Genomic DNA, 13,426 nt, shown 5'->3' on the forward strand with positions numbered 1-13,426 from the left:
CTTGGGTGCTTTGTCTTTCTTTCCTTTGTGAAAGGCGTGCTGTGAGCAGATTCTTTAACTGAGCCCTGTTTGTTATGTTTGCTGTGTAAGTCTCCTCTTAGCTGGCCCAGGGATTGAATTTGCCTTGCTAGTGAGCACTTTGCTTTGCCAGGATGAGATGCAGGGAGGTGGTGTGGGTGAAGGTGTTACTGTGATCTGTTTTAAAAGAGGGGAGAAAAATAGTCCATAGTAGGACATCTATGCTGGAATTTCCCTGTTCTAAAATGTTTTCCTTCAAGTCTGGCATCTCTCTGCTGCTTTCCCTAGTAAAGGACCTTGGAACCTTTTCTAGGGAAGCAGGAAACTAGAAGGTGCTTGTTAGAATGGAATTAAATTGATGCTGCAGGAACCAGACAATCCCAGCATGAAGAAAAATCATGGTGCAGGCTGACTTTTGGGCTCTGACCAGGTTAGGAGCTGGATGGGATGATGTGCTGCCTTGTCCTCTCCGGATGCTGCTGCAGGTGGGTGTGGGATGTGATGAGGAATGATCCAGCTAAATCAGTTTAATAGGGGGTGGTGGGTGAGCTGATGCTGACTGGCACCATCTGCTGCAGGTTGCAGGTACTGTTACACCCTGCAGAGGGGTTTATTTTCAACACCTCCCCTCCTCTCCCAAAAAAACCCTTTTTGAAAGGCGGGGTGTGGGTCAGAAGGCGATTTGGGGCTTTGCTGGGAGTTGGCTGTGGTGTACTTCATACGTGTGAGGGCAAATGGGGACGTGGCTGTGGGCTCTCCCTGCCCCAAGGAGATGAGAACAAATCCCAAATACTAACTTCAGCTTTTATTCAGAATTCCCTCAAAAGAAGGTGTACAAACCCCAGCCTGAGGCAAAATGCCGTCCCTCCCCTCTTCCCCAGGTGTGCTGATGGACTAAAAACCAACCAAACCCTCTGACCAACAGCCTGTGTCCAGTTTGAGCTCTTCCCCTTGACTCGAACTCCACGAAAGCTGTGAGCAGGGAGCCCCACAAGAGCTTTGGGTGAAAAGAACAGCTGTAGAAAAACCCACACAGGTTGGAGAGTCTGAGGCTCCTGGAAGAGTCATTTTAAAGAGAAGGGCTGTTGCCTTGAAGCTGATGAAGAGCTGTAGGTTGTTCCTGGGAAGAGAAAGAGAAGCTCAGCTGTTGGCAGATGGAGCCTGGCTTGAAATACTGAGCATTGGGTGGGGGGGGGCACTTGACAAGGATTTATGGTCTGGTCTTGGGAGGCAAAGCAAAGGCTCCTTCCTGCTCCCCAACTCGACCCTGCGTGTCCACAGACCCCCAAATCCATCACCCAAACCCTCAGTCACCCTCTGTGGGTGCTGCTTACCTGGTGAGCTGCTGTCAGTCGTTGCCCTCTTCTGCAAACCAAAGAGAGATTCACTGTGTTAAGGGGCTGCAGGAATGACACCACCCAAGGAGCCAGGACCCGGAGGAGGAACCCACCCTCCTCCTGACCAGCCCTGGGAATGCTCTGCAGCAGGACAGGGCTGAGGGGGGAGCTCAGCCCCGGCCGCCTTTACCTTTATTTTCCACTTTAAAATCGGAGGGGAGGAGGTTATCCTGCCTGTTCCCCAGCACGAAGGCCAGGAAGGAGAGGATGAGGGCGTCGAGGATGCCGATGATGCAGAGGATGTAGGCCCAGCGCACCGTGCAGGCGCCCAGCGTGTACTTGTCCGTCTTGTCCCCGCACATGCGCCTCACCTCGCTGGAGTCCCAGCCGTCGGGGTAGATCAGGCACCCGATCATCAGCCCTGTAGCTGCGGGGACAAGGAGCTGGTGAAGCAGCTGTGAGTGGCCCACAGAGCCCCAGCATGGCAGGGAGGAGCACGGCCACGCCTCCCTCACCCACCGACAGCGCTGCAAAGGACAACTGCTGCCACGTAAGCTTTAGAATCATGGAATGGTCTGGGGTGGGAGGGACCCCAAGGGTCACAGAGCTCCAACCCCCTGCCACAGGCAGGGACACCAACCTCCAGGCCTGGAGATACACAAGGTTGCCCAGGGCCCCAGCCAACCTGGCCTTGAACACCCCCAGGGATGGGGCACCCACCCCCTCTCTGGGCAGCCCCTTCCAGCCCCTCACCACTCTCTCTGCAAAGAACTTCCCCCTAATATCTAATCTAAACCTTCCCTCCTCCAGCTTCACTCCATCCCCTTGTCCTGCCAGTCTCTGCCCTTTAACAAGCTGAATCCCCTCCTGTTCCTCTGCTCCCTTCAGGGACTGGGAGGCTGCAATGAGGTCCCCCCACAGCCTTCTCTTCTCCAGGCTGAACAAGCCCACTCCCTCAGCCTCTCTTTGTAGGGGAGCTGCTCCAGCCCTCTGATCATCCTTGTGGCTCCTCTGACCCCTCTCCAACAGTTCCACATCCTTCTTGTATTGGGGGCCCCAGATCTGCACACAGGACTCCAGATGGGGCCTCACGAGGGCAGAGTAGAGAGGGACAATCCCCTCCCTGTCCCTGCTGGCCACTCCAGCATGGGATGGCCACTCCAGCTGGCCACTCCCAGGACATGGGATTTCCTTACAGAGAAGCCTAATTAACCAGTGTGTAGTATTTTAATTGTGGGCCCTGCTCTGTTCACGCTGCTGCAGCTGGGGAGGAGCTGGATCCAGCACGCTGCTCCCTGTCAAGGACACGCTGCAGGAACATCTCCCATCGCTGCGTTGCCCAGGCAACACCTCTCACCTCCTGCCTCATCTCTCCTCCTGCCCCCCCACGCGTCCCTGGCCACGTCGCTCCCAAGAAATGTGTTTTCCCAGCAAAACTGGAACAGGTTTAGTCTGGGTGAGGTGGAGAATCTCCCTCACAGCCCATGTGTAGCTGGATTTCAGCTCCTGGTCTGCTAAGGTAGAGCTGCTGCCAACCCTTTGTGGGCACCTGCAGCAGCCAGATGCTCCCTGCCCCATACCAGTGCCTCTTGGAAAACCAGAACCTGCTCTTGGGGCAGCTGCCTCGTGCCTTCCTTGAAGGTTTTTCCTCCTTGGCTTGAGGGCAGGAGAGGGGTGAGGCCAACAGCCAGCTTCCTCAGCGTGCAGAGAGCATTTCTCTTCATTTCTGGGTTCTCCTGTCTGTAATCACTCTTCCTTGGAGGTAACAGGGGGGTGGGCAAAGAAAAGTGGGGAAAGCTGGAGAGAAATGAGTTCTCCTGTGGAGCTGCACCCTGGGGCAGAGCAAAGGCCCCAGCCAGCTCCTCTCCTCACCTGTCCCCTTCTTAAAACAACTCCCAGAGATGCAGCAGCATCTGCCCTGTCCAGTGTCAGCTCAGAAGCTCCTGTGAGCTGGCTGGGGCGGAGCAGTGGGGCTGCTGGGGATGACTCGGGCTCATCCATGTGCCTGGAGCTGCCTGCACCTGGTTCCTCTCCCTGCCCAGACAAAAATGTACATAAAAGCCCCAATTACACCAGCAAAGCCTTTCCCTGCCACTGCTCCCTGGGAGGCTGAGCTGCCCCAAGCTTCTTATCTAAATCTTTGCTTCAGCTCACTTCTTTAGCCAGGAATTGGAGTGACCCAGGGCTCTGCTGCACCCCAGGGGTCTCAGCTGGGGTGTCTGGGGAGGGGGAAGGCTGTGACTGCTCCAGGCATGAATGATTCAGGAGTGGTGAAGGGCTGGGTTGGGTTTCAGCCGAGGTTCTGGATGCAGGAGCTGGGTTACCTGGTGTCTCAGGTGTCTTGCTGTGTTGGGGGAGGGAGGGGGAAGGCTGGAGGTCAATGGGGATGTGAGGATGAGCAGGAAAGCGTGGGTGATGGTACCAAGTCCTACAGCCAGATCCTTCCTCCCCTTCCCCTCCCCCAAGCTCAGGGAGTTTACAGTTGCTATGGGGGTATTGTAGGCACCAAATAACTCAGCAAACGGTATCACCATCCCCCTCATTAGTTCCTGCAGGATCCCTGATGCAGCTGGGAGCTCCGTGCCCTGGCCCTGTGCTGTTTGGTGCTCTTGGATGGATGCTCTGAAGCTGGGACCCTGCTGCACCGTGGGGCTTGGGTGATGGCCAGAGGAAAGCTCCCCCAGGTAAGCAAAGACCGGGCTGGGCTCTCAGTGCCGTGTGGGTTGGGAAAACCTCTCCTGTGTGCAGTGAGTCTGCTGGGTCTCAGCTGCTTGGACGGGCTTTGCTTACTGCAAACTGGTAACCAGTAAGGGAGAGCAACTGGGGTAAAGAGGTTATACTGGTGGCCAGACACCCACTAGCAGAGTCCAGCTGGGGCCAGAGAGGGGAAAGCAGCTCCAGCTGACCACAGGTAGCCCCCAGCCCCCCGTGCATCACCCCCACCCCCGCTCACCTGCTGCCAGCTGCATCCAGGCACAGACTTTATAGACAGTGGCCGCGTTGCAGAAGAAGAAGAGGCTGAAGCAGAGGATGGAGCCGATGATGAGGAAGGTGGAGATGCCGACGAAGAACATGGCAGTTTTGAAGGCGCTGGAGGGGATGGTGCCGAAATCCAGGGGGCTGCCCTTGCAGATGAGCTCCCCGGTCAGCGCGTTCCCGATGCAGTAGGAGAAGAGGCCGAAGTACCCGGCCTGCGGCGTGTCGATGCTGTCGCCGATCCAGTAGGGCTGGATGAAGGTCACGACCATCAGGATGGAGAAGCAGAGGGTGAAGAGAGCCCAGAGCACCCCCATGGCCCGCGCGTTCCTCACGTAGTTGGTGTGGTAGATCCGGGCCGCCTCCTGCGCCGGCAGCAGCTTGGGCATGGCGGGGGCACCGGCCCCGCTCCCCGGGCCCCCCGGCGCTGCCCCCGCTCCCGGCGCTGCCCCCCCGCCCGGCGCTGCCCCCCCGCCCGGCGCACGGCGGCGGCTGCGGCTGGACCGCCCCGGGGGGGCGGCGGCGCCGCATCCCCCCCCCCCCCGCGAGGAGCCGGGAGGAGCCGGGGTGGGCTCGGGAGGAGCCGGGAGGCGCGGCTCGGGATGCGCCCCCGGGACCCGCCTCTGGAGGGGGCCCTGCGCCGCCGGGATAGCCCCCGTGCCCCGAGGATGCTCCCCCGGTGTGGTGCCCGGGGGGTCCCCGTATCCCCGGGATGCTCTTTCGGGGTGAGCCCCACAACCCCAACGCACCCCCCGGGATCAGCCCTGGGGTGCGATTCGAGCATCACTGTGCGCCCCGGGATGTGCCTTGACACCCCCCCCCTTCCCCCCCACCCTCAGTGTGTGCCCCAGGATGTGCCGGGGGCTGGGTGGTGACCCCCTCAGCATCCACCCAGCCTGTGCTGTTGGGGACCAAGGATGTCCCCCAAATACCACATCCCTCTGCTGCTCCCCTCCACTCTCCCAGCTGGTGCCACCACAGTGTCCCCCACGGGAGGGGAGAGCTAGGGGTGCTGCCTCTGCTGAGGGCCCCCAGACCCCCTGGCAGCTCCGTGGCTGCAGACAGGGTCAAGACCAGCCCCACGGCAGAGAGGGAAGGGGCTCATCCTGCACCCCAGGGTGTCACCCCTGCCTCCTGCTGCCAGAGGAGGGTGGGCAGCCCCCCAGCCTGCCCCGACAGCCCGGGGGTGCCTGTGGCCACCTGGGACCTTTCTCCAGGGGTCCCAGCTGCCCCGCACCCCGAGGCACGGCAGAGGCTCAGCTCCTGCTGCACAGCCCAGACACCAGCGTGATGGGCACCCAGCAGCCACCGCCAGCCTCAGCGTCACCCCCGTCACCACCAAAGGCCGGGGCTGCCCAGTGTTAATCACTGCTGGGAGCAGCCAGGCCAGTGCAGGCAGAAAACCTGTGCTGTTCCCAGGGCTGGGCCCCTTTCATCAGCCGCGTCCCCCAACGCTGGCACCCAAAGCAAACACTGCTAGGGCAGGGTGAGGTGGAGCTGGTGGCCCGTGGGCCAGGGCTGGGGACCTCAGCGGGCTCTGGAGCACTGAGCAAGGCTGGTGAGATGCTGGCAGGGGCGTGGGCTCGCTCCTGCCATGCTTTTGGGCTTTCTCAAGTGGGCTTGTTGGCATCTGTGAGTGTGACGTTTGAGCGATGGAGGATCCAGGGGTGGGTGCTCCCCCATGGAGCTCCTGCTGTAGCGTCGGGTCTGCTTCACCCATGAACCCATCAGCAATGCCGAGCAACGAAAGCACCTTGGAGACACCCAGGTGTGTGCTCCCTGGAGATCAGGGCGAAGGAGAGGAGGGAGGGCTGGGGATCCTCCCCAGGAGAAGCCCAGGAGCGCTGGCTTTGGCCAAAGGAGCTGCCAAAGGGCAGGATGGCATCGCCAGTGTGGGACAGTCATCTGGGGACAGGGCAAGATGTCCCCACGGTGGCACAGCCTGGCAGCAATGGCCATCAGTGTTTTCCTGCCCTGGGCAGGATGCCTGTCCCAGCGCTGCCCCAGTGCCACGAGCTGGGGTGTGATAGGAGCAGCTGTGTCAGCTGATGGTGGCACCGGCTATAAAGCACCCGCTGCCCCAGGGCGGGGGCACGAGCGAGCCCACCATGGCCAAGGCGCTGCCCCCCCGCCTGCTCCTGGTCCTGCTGCTCCTGGCCCCCACCCTGTCTGCGCCACAAAACCGAGGGCTCATCTTCAACTTGGTAAGAGGGAAGGGCTTGGGGGACGCCCTGAGTGCTGCAGTGGGGTGCATGGGGTGTTGGGAGGGCTGCGCTGCTTTGGTCTCTGGTGGGAGCTACACTGGGGTGTTGGCTGCAGCTGCCAGAAGCAGGACTCACTTGTGGCTGGGGAAACTGAGGCAAGCATGGATGCCAGGCTGGGTTTTCTAGGGTTGTGCCCAGAGGCTGTGAAAGGGACAGGGGAGCCCAGGTAAGCTCTGAGCTGCCTGCACCAGTGGGGACCCCTTCCCTGGGGGGTCGCAGGGAACAGGGAGGGGAGGATGCTTCCTCTGTGGCATCTCAGCCCTATTCCCCATGAGCTGCACAGGGTGCAGCACCTCAGTGGGAGGCGTTTTGGGCCAGGCTGAGGAAGGGCAGGAGGTTGGGGCAGGCTGGAATGGGTGCTGAGCCCCAGCCCAAAGGCAGAGCTGGTGTCTGCCACCCACACAAACCGACCCTCCCCCCGTGCTCACAGTGGGAAGGATGGGAGGTTGAGGTGAGCCAGGGCAGGACTGGGTGCTCAGGCCCTGCCTCGTGGCGCAGGACGCCGGGGAGCTGTGCCTGCAGAGCGCCCAGTGCAAGAGCCGCTGCTGCCACCGGAACAGCGGCCTGAGCCTGGCCCGGTGCGCGCCCAAGGCAGCCGAGTTCCAGGACTGCTCCCCAAAGGTACGTGCTCCCCTGCTCTGGGGGCTGGGGGGGGGCTGGGGCTGGGTCCCTGCGCTGCACCCAGCCTCGGCTGGTTCCCCACAGAGCCTCTATGGGGTCTACTACAAGTGTCCCTGCGAGAGCGGCTTGAGCTGCGAGGTTGAGAAGACCCTCGTGGGTTCCATCACCAACAGCGACTTCGGCACCTGCAAGGACCCCCGGGACACCAGGTTAGGGTGAAAGAAGACCCTCCCTGAACCCTCCCTTGTGTTCCCCCTGCCTGCAACGAGGGGAGGGGGGGGTGCCAAGTAAAGACCCTCTTCTGCCAAGCTGTGAGCTGTGTTTTCATGTGTGTCCCCCCCCAACCAGCACAGGATGGGGCAGCAGCGCCAGAAGATCCTGGAAAAAAAGCCACAGGGACCTGATGGCTTTTCCATACGTGTGTTCCCATCCTCTGCAATCGTAAACCCTGCTCAGGGGGGAGTGTTAGCAAAGGGGGTGCAGGGGAGGAGGGGAATATCCGGCACCCACAGGACCCCAGGGAGCTGCTCGCGCTGTGCTGGACTCGGGTGCTTTGCCTTTGGCTGGAAACATCCCCCAGAAAAGGTTTGTGAAGAGGGACGGGAAGGTGCTGTGGGAGCTGGGGATGCTGCCGTGTCCACCTCGCCGAGCTGCGCCCTGGGAGCTGGATGTCCATGTCCGTGTGCTGGAGCTGCGGCGCCGGGTGTCCTCCTCGGGCTGGGGAGACGTGGCCAGGACGTGGTCAGGTGGGTCCCCCCTGAAAAGGACCCCGTAAGGGTTGTATGTCTGTGGGGGTCCTTCTGTCCAGCAGCACCTCGCAGAGCAGCTTCTCCAGGAGCTTTGGGAATCCGGGATGGAGCTGGGGTGGGGTGATGGCAGCGAGGGGGTAAATCCCAGCGGTGCCCAGGGCAGGGTGGGCTGGGGGGGGGGGGGGAGACGATGCCCAGCTCAGAGCCAGTGGTTTGGGCACAGAGGAAGTGAAGAAGAGGAGGCACCTGCTTCTCAGAGCTGGGGGGGTGTCAGGAGGTGAGGGGGTCACTGAAGGGGGGAGGGGTCTTGGCTTCTCTGGGGTTGTCTTCATCCCGTGTGTTTCTATCCCCATGGGCAGGATGAGGACCAAGCACCCACAGCACCACTCCCCAAGGGACCAGGCACCCCACGATGGCTCAGTGCTGGGGAGGGGGGCACAGAGGGGCTGTGGGCTGTACCTGCCAGCTGAGGATGCCCTGCAGGAAACATCCCATAACCAGCAGCCTGAGGATCTGCACCCACAGAAACACAAGGGATGCGCTGGGAGAGTGGCCAGGCTGGGGAGGGGGGGTTCCAGCCGTGGGGGGAGACACGGGGGGGGGACAGAGCTGGGGATGCTCCAGTGACCCCAACCTCCCTCACCTTGCCTTCTGGGGGGAGTCCCCAGCCCCACACACCCTTCCACACCCGTGGGGAGCATCCCGGAGAGGCTGGTGTCGCCCGGGATGCACACTGGGGCTACTGGGAGCCCTGCCTGCCCCAGGACCAGCCTCCCTTGCCCAGGGCTCTGCATCCTTGGCACGGGCAGGATGCGGCCAACTCCCGGCTCCAGCCGCGCCAGGACCAGCAGAGGGCACCCGCACCGTGCCCACAGCCCGGGGACCCCCCCGGGCCCCCCCACACCCTGGGGTGACCCCCACACCCAGCCTAGCAGGGACACCCCAACCTCGGGGGCAACTCTGCCTGGGGGGGGGACCCTGAAACGCCCCCCACCCTGACACCCCTCCAGCATTACTTCGGGGGCCACCCCCTCCCTGGGGGGGGGGGGGTAGAGAATATTGGGGAGGGGGGGGCAACTCCTGCTGTGTGTTAGTGATTTGGGGGGGGGGGTGTGCCCGCTTTTGGGGTGTCTTGGCAGGGAGGAGGATGGGAGCAGCAGAGAGATGGGAAGGGGGTGGCCGTACATGAACGCCCCCCCCCCGCCCCCCCCCCCCGTCCTGGCGCTGGCCGGGCTGGTGAAGCGGCAGCTTTATTTTGGCAGCTCCGCGCTGGTAAATATTGGCTCAAACCGAAGCCCAGCCGCCTGACTCACGGCGTCTTAACAAACACAGGAAGGGGCCCCCGGCGCGTGTGGGGTGCTGCCAGCCCCGGGGGGGGGCGGGGGGGCCGCTACACCAGGGTGGGGGCACCCTGAGCTGGGACGGGCATCCTCGTGCCGGAAGATTTGGTCCCCGGGAGAGGGGGGGGGGGTTGTGTGTCCCCCCCCCTCACCAGGTCTTTGTGGATGGGGGGGGGGAAGCCCCCCCCCGCCTCTGGGGAGCCTCACCTCACCCTGGGTGATGGGGGTGCCAGCACTGGGGTGCTCTGTGCTCTGCACGGGGTTCCCCCCCCTCCCCACCCCGTGGTTAGAAAGCAGCGAGGAGGAGCGTGAGGCCGAAGGGGCATTGGAAGGGGGGGGGGGCACCTTAACTTCCCCCCCCCCCGCAGTCTCACCCGATCACCAGGGCTACACCCCCCACTTCGCACCCCCACCCCCTCCTGCTCACCCGTGGGGCGGCCCCAGTGTCCCCCCCCCGCTTCGCCCCGGGTGGGGGTTGTCCCCGGGAAGGTTCCCCCCCCTCCCCCGCCGGCCCCCCCGCCCGGGCTGTTTTTACCAGGAGGGTACAGGATGTTCTCGCCGAGCCGCGCTCCCTCTCCCCAACCTCCCTCCTCCCTCTCTCCCCCCCCTTCCGCCAGCCCTCGGCCTTCACCTCTTCTCCTCCGCAGCTTTAACCCTTCTCTGCCTCCTGCGGGGGGGGGGCAGCCGCTTCTGCACCCATCCCGGGGGGTCCCTGGCCCCCAATTCCCCACGCGCCCCCCCCTCCGGTGCCATCACCAGCTCTGGCTGCAAGGGGGGGCTCTCCAGTGGGGTGCCCACCTGATGCCCATCCTTGCAGACCCCCCCCCCAGGAAAGACACCCCCACAGTACCCATCTTGGGGCACAGATTTTGGTGGGGGTGGTCTGATCCCCCTCCCCCCCCCCCCAGTTTGCTGCACTCACATAGGGGGCCTGATCCTGCGGCTCATGGGGTTTGGGTTGGAGGGTGCTGGGGTGTGGGTGCTCTGTGGGACACTTGTGCTGCAGGAACCTACCCAAGGGGCTGCCCCAAGGAGTTTGGGGGTGTCCCAGGGGTGTTTGGGGGTGCCCCAGAGGCATCTGCAGCTGCCTACTTGCTTTTGGGGCTGGATTCTATCCTGCCCCCTCCATGCACAACAAGCCAGGGGTGGGGTGGCCGCTTTTGGGGTGTCCCTCAGCCCTGGGGAGGGGGGGCTGGAGGGGGCTGCTGCAAGGCAGGAGCCGCATCACCACGGGGGTGGGACACCTCAGCCTGCACCAGGCGCTCAGGGAACCCCAAATCCCTGGGGAGACACCTCAGTTTGTGCCACCCCCTCTACCCCAGGCTGACTGGGGGACACCTCAACCTACCCCCGCAGCAGCGCAGCCCCCACGGCAGGTCCAGGCCGTGGGGTGAAAGGGGGTGCAGCCCCCCCAGGGATGCAGGGGGGCTGATTCCACGATGCCCTGATGGGTTTTCCTGTATCTGGAGCATCCTGGGGAGATGGTGTAGAGCTGGAGCTGGTGAGGAGCCGACCTGGGAGCTGCAGCTGGAGGAGAAGGAGCCTTTCTAGCAACAGCAACAACAACAATTTAAAAGGGAAAAAAAAAAAAAAAGAGAGAGAAATAATTCATGAAAAGCTCTGGTTTGTGTCCTGGGGCCAAAACCAATTGTTGGAAGATTTTTTCCTGGCCTCTCTGGCTTCGCCCTCACATGTCACGGGGGGAACAGTGTCGGATGCTCTCCTGGTTTTCCTCTCTCATGGTTTTTTTTCTTGGGGGTCGGATGAGGGGAAAGACCCGTCCAAAGGGCAAAGAGCAACTCCGGGCAAGCCACAGCCCCCAGGAGCCTGAAACCTGGTGTGGGGGTCCCTGTAGCCCTCCATCTCCAGGGTTGGCTTTGGAGCATGGCCAAGGGTGGGGTCCCTTGAGGATGCTCCCCCAGCCTGGAGCAGCCAGGAGAACACCCAGGGCTGAGGACCGACGAGCTCAGGACATTAGTGGACGGAGACTGAGCAGGATGGAGGGATACAGAGGTGGCCCTGGGGGGGATATCCAGGCACCCTGCTCACCTCCACAAACCCCTCCTGATGCTTTCCAGCAGCTCACAGGCAGAAAAATTCTCCAGCTGAATTATTTGTGCTGCTAGAGGAATTAATTAGTGTGATATGGGGGGATGGAGGGGGGTGATGGGCTGCATCAGCCCAGGGAGAGGTGGGGCTGGGTGCTTTGTGGGGGTGTGGGGGTCTCCCCCAAATGCTGGAGTCTGCCTTGGCAGGGGGAGCAAACCAGTGCTGGGGAAATGCAGGGGGTATATTGGGGTGATGCTGAGGGGGTGCTGGGGGGGATGCTGGGGAGATTACGGTGGGGGGATGCTGGGAGGGGGGAAATTGGAGGGATGCTGCTGGGGGTTGATGCCAAGAGTGATGCCGGGGGCTGATGCTGGGGGTGGGGGGATGCTGGGGGTGGGGTGGGGGTGTGATCCGGTATCCACGCCGTGCCCCTCATCCAGCTGGGACCAAGCGGGGGCGGGGGGGGGGTGTGGGGTGTGGGACGGACACATCTGCTCCGCGGGTCTCGCCAGCAGCAGGGAGGGGGTTTCCTGCCTGCGTGCCCGGAGGCAACGACCAGCCCTCCCTCCCCTCCTGGGGCAGCCCCCTCCCCTTCCCCGGGACAGCCCCTCTCCCCCTCCCCGGGGCATCCTCCCCCTCCTTCCCCAGGGCAGCCCCCCTCCAGGGGCAGCCCCCTCCCCTTCTCGGGGCGTGCTCCCCCCCCATTCCCGGAGCAGCCCTCTCCCCTCCCCCAGGACAGCCGCCCGCCCCCTCCTCAGGGCATCCTTCCCCCCCCCCTTCCCCAGGGCAGACACACCCCAGGGGCAGCCCCCTCCCCTTCCCCGGGGCAGCCCCCTCCCCCCGGGGCACACACCCTCCAGGGGCAGCCCCCTCCTCAGGGCATCCTCCCCCCCCTTCCCCAGGGCAGACACGCTCCAGGGGCAGCCCCCTCCCCTTCCCCGGGGCAGCCCCCCTCCCTCCCGGGGCAGCCCCCTCCCCCCGGGGCACACACCCTCCAGGGGCAGCCCCCTCCCCTCCCCGGGGCGTCCTCCCCCCTCTTCCCGGAGCAGCCCCCTCCCTTCCCCGGGGCAGCCCCCTCCCCTCCCCAGGACAGCCCCCCCGGCAGGGCTGCAGCCGGCCGGCCCCGCGGAGCGCTGCGCTGCGCTGGCCGCGGCAGCCGCTGCCCGGGTGCTGAGTCAGGCTGTTCCCGGCGCTCCCGCGGCCGGTACATCGCGTCCCCGCGCCGGGCGCCTGGCAGCCCGCCCGCCCGGTGCTGCTGCGCCGCAGGGGCAGGGCCCGGCCCCGCCGGGCTCCCTGCGTGGGGGAGGCTGGGAGCGAAGCCCTGGGCGCTGCAGGGTGGGTTTGGGGTTTTATTTGAGGGGCAGGGGGGGATGCATCTGTCGCGGTGGGCTGTTAATGCTGCTGCGTGTCCCTGATGGGGGGGTGTCCCCCCCTCCTAACCCCCACCCTGGGGCTACCCAGGCACCCAGCAAGCATTAGGGCACCCATGGAGGAGCGCCTCGGGGTGTTCTTGGGGTGAGGGTCCTTCTAGCTGGAGCATCCCCGTAGTAAGTGCTGCCTCATGGCTGAACATCCCTGAGGGTGCTGCACCCCCACTCCCTCCCACCCCTGCACCCTTACACCCCCCCCCCCCTCACACCCCGGCACCCCTATCCCAGCGGGGCTGGCAGGGAGCCCTGGACGCCCCCAGCCACCCGCCTGCCCCGGCAGAGGCTGGTACAGTTCGTTACGTCCAGACCGGAATGTACTTTGTGTTAGAAGTGGCCCCAGGCCAGGACGGCAAAGCCGGACTTTATTTATCCTCCCCCCGCCGGCCCCGCTGCATCCTGCGGGGTTTGGTCTCTGAGGGGCCTGGGGGGGCCACGGACCCTGCTTGTGCACCCCCCAAAATCCATCTCCATCCAAGGGGTTGGGGGGATTTTCCCCCCTTTTCCCCAGGTGGGGAAATTAATCCGGGAAAATAATCCAGGAAAAATATTTGTGTCCCTTTCAGGCAGGAAAAGCTGCCCCCCCAGTACTGCTGGGGCGATGGGGGCTCAGGGATGGGTCCAGCCCGAGGTGCCCCCCACCTC

The 13,426-nt window shown here is 63.6% G+C and overlaps 2 protein-coding genes across 2 annotated transcripts; one reads left to right on the plus strand and one right to left on the minus strand.

Moving 5' to 3' along the window:
- Positions 1-1,039: 1,039 nt before the first annotated feature.
- On the minus strand, positions 1,040-4,720 carry LHFPL5 (LHFPL tetraspan subfamily member 5; the record flags this gene model as incomplete). Its single annotated transcript, XM_084275910.1, has 4 exons — positions 1,040-1,138; positions 1,353-1,383; positions 1,546-1,782; positions 4,309-4,720. The coding sequence occupies 3 exons, from the start codon at positions 4,718-4,720 to the stop codon at positions 1,367-1,369; spliced, it is 666 nt and encodes a 221-aa protein (XP_084132036.1). The 3' UTR covers positions 1,040-1,138; positions 1,353-1,366.
- A 1,719-nt stretch (positions 4,721-6,439) lies between these two features.
- CLPS (colipase) lies at positions 6,440-7,505 on the plus strand (the record flags this gene model as incomplete). Its single annotated transcript, XM_084275990.1, has 3 exons — positions 6,440-6,535; positions 7,094-7,216; positions 7,301-7,505. The coding sequence occupies 3 exons, from the start codon at positions 6,440-6,442 to the stop codon at positions 7,433-7,435; spliced, it is 354 nt and encodes a 117-aa protein (XP_084132116.1). The 3' UTR covers positions 7,436-7,505.
- Between the last annotated feature and the right edge of the window lie 5,921 nt (positions 7,506-13,426).

Source organism: Gallinula chloropus (genome assembly GCF_964237585.1).
Source record: "Gallinula chloropus genome assembly, chromosome: 27".
NCBI lineage: Eukaryota > Metazoa > Chordata > Aves > Gruiformes > Rallidae > Gallinula > Gallinula chloropus.